This window comes from Microtus ochrogaster, chromosome 6 (genome assembly GCF_000317375.1).
Source record: "Microtus ochrogaster isolate Prairie Vole_2 chromosome 6, MicOch1.0, whole genome shotgun sequence".
In the NCBI taxonomy this organism is placed as follows: domain Eukaryota; kingdom Metazoa; phylum Chordata; class Mammalia; order Rodentia; family Cricetidae; genus Microtus; species Microtus ochrogaster.
Genome location: NC_022013.1, coordinates 64,729,587 through 64,737,372, shown reverse-complemented (window position 1 = coordinate 64,737,372; position 7,786 = coordinate 64,729,587). Strand labels below are relative to the sequence as shown.

Sequence of the window (7,786 nt, the reverse complement as noted above, 5' to 3'; positions counted from 1 at the left end):
TCTTCCAATTTTATTTTTCAAGGCAATTCTTTCTCCCCTTCCCTTGTTATATATCTGGTCTCTCAGCAGACTGTTCCACCTTTAAAATGGACAACATTTTCAATACTAAAATCAACACCTGGAAGTCTTCCTATTCTGCCCTTGCCATAGCTATCACCAGCATAAAACCATCACAGTTCCTATGCTGCGTAATGCCAATAACTTTTAGTTTGTTGCTGTTATTTGGAGACAGGGTTTGTCCCTGTAGCCCTGGGTGTCCCGGAACTTGCTCTGCAGACCAGGCTGGGTCTCAAAAAGAATCCCCCTGCCTCTCACAGCACCCATGTCAGTCTACGGACTAAAGGCATCCACAACCATTCATGGCCTAAATTTTTTATCTTATGTTGTATGGGTGTTTTGCCTGCTTGTGTATCTGTGTACCATGCTTGTGACATGCTTGTAAAGGTCAGAAAAGGATGTCAAATCCTCTAGAACTGGAGTTCCAGAGGCATGAGCTGGGTGGGTGCTGGGCATTGAGCCTAGCTCCTTTAGAAGAGCAGCCTGTGCTCTTGAGCCATCTCTCCAGACCTGGAGGGGCTTACATCCTTCAAGTTCCTGCTTCCAAATGTCCCTCATAATAAGTTATTTTCTATCTAAGCTGTGTCAAATTGAAAAAAAAAATGACATGTTAACAATGCCTGATGCCAAGACATGTCAGCTTTTCTATGATTCTTTGCTTCATTTTCCAAATGGCCCACAAAAGGGCATATCCTCATGAAAAGCTGCAGAGATCTGACTTACTTCAATCACATACACTGTGCACCTGCACTCTTGTGCCAGATTTTCCTTGGTTGTGAAATCTGGATAACGATCCTGTTCAAATGATTGTTGAAGTATCTTCAGGTCATCCTTGGTAAACTTATGTCGTGGTTTTAACCTTCCTCTTCCACGCTCTGCTCTTGCTTTACTGCAACTGTCTTCTTTGTCAGGAGATCCAGGAAAATGTGGAAACAGAAATGCATTAGACATCAGAAGCACCCAGAGATGCTCCAGAGCAACAACAACACTCATTTGTTGACTGACTTATTCATGAAAACGTTTTTCTTTTAAAAGAAACAACAACACATGATGTTCTCATTGGATGCAGAAAAGGCCTCTGACAAAAAATCTTACGGCCATTCAAAAAGTCCTGGATAAATTAGAGCTACAGGAACATATTTAAATATAATAAAGTTAATTTCCAGCAAGTCTATAGCTAATATCAAGTTAAGTAGAGAGAAACTCAAAGCAATTTCACATAAATCAGGAATGAGACAAGACTGTCTACTCTCCCCATATCTATTTGATATAGTACCAAGTTTTAGCTAAAGCACTAAATTGGAAAAGAAGAAGTCTAATTTGTGAATAATATAATAGTATACATACACTAAAAAATACACTAAAGATTCCACCAGGGAACTCCTACAGCTGATAAACACCCTCAAAGAGGTTGCATACAAATAAGATCAGCTCAAAAAATCAGTAGTCCTCGAATATAGAAACGATAAACAGATGAGAAAGAAATCAGGGAAGCAACACCTCTCACAATAGCCACAAATAAAATAAAATATCTTGGTGTAACTCTAAGCAGATGGAAGACTTGCAAGGTAAAAACTTCAAGTCTTTGAAGAAAGAAATTGCTTCTAGTAGGTGGAAAGATCTCCCATGCTCATGGAGAAGTAGGAGGTAACTAGGAGAGGGAAGAGAAACTATAATCAGGATATATTGTGTGAGGAAAAAAATCTATTTTCAATAAAAGAAAGAAAAAAAAAGAAAAGAATGGCTACTACTGAAAAAATACTAAATTAGGAGCTGGAGAGGTGGCTCAGCTCTTCCCAGCACTAACATGGTGGCTCAAGCTTCCTGTGACTACAATACCAGGTGATCCAGCACCCTCTTCTGACCTCCGTGGGCACCAGGCGTGCACACACAGGCAAATACTCAAATACGTAAAATAAAAACAAATATTGTTTAGACTGACTTAATCAGCCCAAGGGAATAGCTGAGAACTAGGGTAGGCTCTACTTACTCAAGTTCACCCCAGTGTTAAAATCACCTTGACGCTAACTCACCCCCTCTCGTGCCATTACCCACTCTGAGAGGCAGTGGCCTGCAGGATCCGATCACTTTGTATAGGCCCTACATTTAGTACTGATACATTGAGGATGCTTTTTTCAACATGCTAACTTTATGGCCATGACCATAGTACTCAGATTCATTCAGATGACTACAATAAACATTCACAAAGTGAGAGTTTTAGACATTTAATTGTGTAACAGGTTAAAATAATAGATTGGTCATGCATTTAAATATTTTAATATAGGGTCATCAAGATGGCTCAGAAAGGAAAGTTTCTTAACCCCAAGCCTGACAGAATTTGTTTGACTCTTGGGATCCACATGAGGACAGAACTGGCTCCCTAGAAATTGCTTCTGGCTTCTGTGTGCCCTCCCCTCAAGCAAAGCAAAGTCCTGGTTTATTAAACAAACTGCTAATACCATTAAACGCTACACTTTTAAATCCAGTAGGTGAATTTTGTTTTTCACCAACCAATTTGAAAATATATTTTAGCTGGGCAGTGGTGGTGCATTCCTTTAATCCCAGCACTCGGGAGACAGACAGGCAGATCTCTGAGTTTGAGGCCAGCCTGGGCTACAGAGCAATTTCCAGGCTCCAAAGCTACACAGAAGAACCCTGTCTCATAAAACCAAAAGTGGAGGAAAGAAAAAAAGAGAAGAAAAGGAAAGAAAGGAAGGAAGATTACCCGACTCTGCCATTGTTATAGCAGCAAAGAACAGAGGAAAACATAAAGGTGGATGTCACATTCCAACAGCCAAGGGAAGAAAGAAGATGACCATGTGTCTCAAATCTCTACAAGGCTGAGACATGAGTATAGCTGGTCCTTCAACCCAGCAGTAGGTTGAATTTACTAGGCAGGCAAAAGTCATAGCTAGAGAATCAGAGCTCTTGGCCAGTCCCAACAGCTCCAGGAACCCCATGGGTCCAGCATTTTACATTGTCTGCCTCAGGTAACATGCCTCAGTTTGAAGCGTTTCTTCCTTAGGAACTATTTCTGATGTGGAAAAGAAAATCAGCCTTACACTACTTTGTCTGCCCAAGGGGAGTCCTTTACATTGCTCTGACAATTCTATACCAGATTAGCCGGTCCCTGGCTCTTATAATATATACTCCTGAATTTATCCAGTATTTTTTTTTCTGGTGGTACAGACTGAACCCAGGGCCTCACACTGGCCTACCAAGTAATCTACCACTGACCTGAGTCCCCAGTTCTCCTCCATCAAAAAGCACCTCTACAAAAATTCAGAAAACTGCCGGGCGATGGTGGCGCACGCCTTTAATCCCAGCACTCGGGAGGCAGAGGCAGGCGGATCTCTGTGAGTTCGAGACCAGCCTGGTCTACAGAGCGAGTTCCAGGACAGGCTCCAAAGCCACAGAGAAACCCTGTCTCGAAAAACCAAAAAAAATCAGAAAACTAAAAGAGCCCAAAGTCCCTACCTCTTGATTCAGCCCTCTTCCCTTTGGACCAGGGATTATTCCTGAGGCCGTGTTCATCATGGACATTCACTTTGATACAGAAGGCTGCTGGGCTGGGGCCATTCTCTAACACACATCCTGCTTATCTCCACACTGACCCAACACTGCAAATGCAATCCCAAGCATAGTTTTATGTTACCTGCAAATAGTTTCATGTAGACCTCTAAAATAGGAGACGCCCCCTTTAATGTAACCACACGTTTATTTGTAGGCACTTGAGTCTCTGGGGAATTCCCACTAACCATTTCACCAGGCAGCAGACAGGAGCAATTACACTGTTTATAAGAGTGGCCTTCATTCTACAAGCTACTTTTAAGAGATTTAAAAAAGGAGAAATGGTAGCTCACATCCCTACAAACAGACAAACAAAAGCCCAGATGCAGTCGTGCCCAACTTGTAGGCAGACTGTGCCGGGATGAATGCAGCCCAACACATCTGTAGATAAATACGTCAAAATATCAAAGGTTAGAGATTCCTGGGTAGATAAATAGCCAGCTACAAAAGCCAGAGTTTGGTCCCTATGCAAGGAACTTACCTTTAGAAGCCATTTGGGAAATTTCCAATCCCAAACCTTGCTCACTGCAGAAAAGGGAAAAAAAAGCCTTTTTTTCTAATTATATAATAAGTGAAGAGCCAGGCAGTGGTGGTAAACGCCTTTAATCTCAGCTCCCGGCACTCAGGAGGCAGAGGAATGTGAATTTCTGTGAGTTCAAGATCAGCCTGGTCTACAGAGCGAGTGCCAGGACAGGCTCCAAAGCTACAGAGAAACCCTGTCTCAAAAAACCATAATGATAATTAATAATAATAATAATAACAATAATAATAATAATAATAAAATAAGCGAAGGCTGCCCCCTCCTCAGAAACGCCCTAAAGAACCCACCAAACCTTCAATCAAAACAAGGCTCCACCCTTGACCCAGCCTTATTCTTCACCCAGGACCACCAGTCTGCCTTTTCAAACACACCTTGCGTTCCTTAGACACACACCAAAAGGAATCTTCATATTTAATTCCTGTGTTATCTTTATAATGTTGACATTGTTTTATTCCCACCGAGGCTGGAAGGCAGTGAGGGTAGATCTCCTAGACCAGAGTGAGCTGAGGACCTTGAAGCTCAAGCTTACCACATTCCACTGATGTAGTACAGACAAGTGAAAGCTACGTGAGAACCAAAGTCTGTCTAGCTCACAGTGTCCATGACATTCAATAAATGAGGGATTAATGAATACTGAGAATATAGGAAATAGATGGCCCATGGTGACATTGAAAAGGACATTATAAGACTCTTGTGGGGTTTTTTGTTTGTTTGTTTTGGTTTTGATTTTTCCAGACAGGGTTTCTCTGTAGCTTTGGAGCCTGTCCTGGAACTAGCTCTTGTCGACCAGGTGGGCCTCAAACCCACAGAGATCCGCCTGCCTCTGCCTCCCAAGTGCTGGGATTAAAGGCGTGTGCCACCACTGCCCAGCTGACTTTTGTGTTCTATAAGCATTGAATTGTTTGGTTTCTGAGTATCTCTTGTAGCCCAGGTTAGCCTCAACTCCCGCCCCCCACCCCACCCGGCCTGTCTGAAGATGACCTTAAATTCCTGATGCTCCTACTGACTCCTCCCATTTTAACCTTTAGTTCTAATCAAGAATGGGGAAAATGGACACTTATAATTCCAAACTACTCAGAAAGTTGAGGCTCGAACTCTACCTCCAGAGCTCTGGAACTAAAGACATGTGCCACCACCACCGATCAGAAATAATGTTTTGGGCTGGAGAGATGGGTCAGTGGTTAAGAGCATTACCTGCTCTTCCAAAAGTCCTGAGTTCAATTCCCAGCAACCACATGGTGGCTCACAACCATCTGTAATGAGATCTAGTGCCCTCTTCTGGCCTACAGGCATACACACAGAACATTGTATACATAATAAATAAATAAATAAATATTTTTTTAAAAAAAAGAAATAATGTTTTTAACTGAGCAAGTTAATGGCAGGAGTCACAGAGGAGCAAGGTTAAGTTGGAGCTCTGAGTTTCCGGCTTGATTTCAGGATGGATCATGTTCGGTAGCCATAATGAAGCTGAGGTTAAAGGAACACACCAGTGAACACCCAGAGCATGACGTCCTGGGCAACCCCGCTCAAGAGCAGTGGCTGTAGTGGTCCTGTGCTGTCTGCTTAGGGACCTCAACCATTGCTCTGGGAGCAGTACCATGTTCACTGGGATAGATGGGGGTGAGATGATGTTAGAGATGCGCTGAGAGAGACCAAAATGATGCTTCTCCAGAAAGCTGGCTCATCTTTATTCCCAGGTTGCTACCTGCTTCCAGCAGTCTCCTCCTGTGAGCACGCACTGGACTCTCATGGCTTTACCTCCAGTCTCCACAAACACTGTCGTTTAAAGCTCTGGCATGCCCCACTGTGCCGGAGGAGGCCTGGGACACACTACCAATCTCCTAGATCATCTCCAAAAGCTTATAGGCAGAGAGAGAAGAGATGTCCCAAGCCAGACCTGGTGGGACACGCCTTTAATGCCAGCACTAAGGAAGCAGAGGCCAGGTAGATTTCTATGAGTTTGTGGTCAGCCTGGTCTACAGAGTGAGTTCCAGGACAGCCAGGGTTACACAGAGATATCCTGTCTCAAAAACATAATAAACGAGAAAGAGAGCCGTCCCAGCTGGCAGGCAGGCAAGGCAGTAAACGAAGAAGGAAAAAAGAAGGGGAGAAAGAGGACGCAGAGAAAGAAAGGCACCGTGAGGCCGAGGCAGCTGCTGACAAAGGCAGCTGAAGTTGAGGAGGGAGATGGTGCTGACTGAATAACTAGTCAGCCAGAGAGAAAAAGTCAACCGTAAAAGTGTGGAGGGACTAGAGAAGTGGCTCAGAGGACAGAGTGCTCACCTAAGTACACAGGGCTCAAACCCAGCCCCAGCATAAAGTGGCTGTGAGGGCACCTATTGAGAATCCCAGTACTCAGGAAGCAGGAGCGGGAGGATCAGAAACTCAAGGTCATCTGAGCTACTAGAGGATTGGGGGGGCCAGACAGAAATAAATTATATAGAAAAACAGATGGCTTGATCTAGCCGTCCCTACCCCCACCCAACTTCCCATCTTGGACGTGGGCCACAGATGATTAATTCTCTCCTCTATCCAAAGCATGTTCCCACCACAACCAAAAAAAAACACATTAGCTTGTAGTAAATGTGGAAAGCAATACGAGTAGCTTGCTTTCTTTTTCTTTTGAACTGGAAAGTGTATACATTATGCATGATTCAAACATTCAAACCTTGCCTCAGGCAAGCCCTAGACACTGAGTCCCAGCCCCAGTCTTCTGGGCCTGTTTGGTGAGTGTATGAAACAAATCTGGTCCTACAACAAGGATCTTTTTTCTTTTTCTTTCTTTCTTCTTTTTCTTGAAACAGTTTCACTGTATATCCCTGGCTATTCTGGAATTCTCTATGTAGGCCAGGTTGGCCTCAAACTCATAGAGACCCACCTGTCTCCTCCTCGCAAGCGCTGGGATTAAAGGCCTGTGCCATACTTGGCTAGCAAGGATTTTATCTGCTGAATTGTTCTACCCAAAAACAAGATGTAGGGTAAACCTATGCTTCTTCTAGCATTTGTTTTCTTCCCCAAAATTCAAAGTTCCAGACAGGTATGTTGCTGTTTGCTGTCATTTTCTCTCAGCATCCTGAGTTCCCACTTAGGGGTGACCTGTCCTGTCCCTGCTACCTCAAGCTGCTGCCAGGAAACCCCAGGAGCAGAAACCCCCTGTGCCCACTGTCTTATCATCTCTTCAGTTCCAGTCTGCCCCTCCTCTCTCTCACTCCATTATTTAGGCATCACTGGCAAAGACTGATGCCAAAAAAAATCTGTTCCAAATTGCTCAATCTTTTTTAATGTTCCTAAGTCATCAATTGTGGCAGCCAATGTCTCCATCCCTCTCCATTCCCTTCTTCTCCCCCACTCTCTCAGGCTAGGCTTTTGTGGGCATCCACCAAGTTCTTCAACCTTTTGAAAAATACCCCACAGATGGTGTTCAGCCCCACAACACAGCATTGTGTGATGCAAGCTCTTGTGTTTTTGTTTTTTGTTTGTTTGTTTGTTTCTCTTTTTGAGACATGGTTTCTCTGTAGTTTTGGAGCCTGTCCTGGAATTCACTTGGTAGACCAGGCTGGCCTCGAACTGACAGAGATCTGCCTGCCTCTGCCTCCCGAGTGCTGGGATTAAAGG

The 7,786-nt window shown here is 43.8% G+C and overlaps 1 protein-coding gene across 1 annotated transcript in view; it reads right to left on the bottom strand.

Moving 5' to 3' along the window:
• Positions 1-1,050, bottom strand: part of LOC101983038 (double homeobox protein 4C-like) — a 38,861-nt gene extending 37,811 nt beyond the window's left edge. The window contains exon 1 of the mRNA XM_005348716.3: positions 781-1,050. Within this exon, the coding sequence (XP_005348773.1) occupies positions 781-1,050 (270 nt within the window). The remainder of the gene's footprint in view (positions 1-780) is intronic.
• Positions 1,051-7,786: the final 6,736 nt, after the last annotated feature.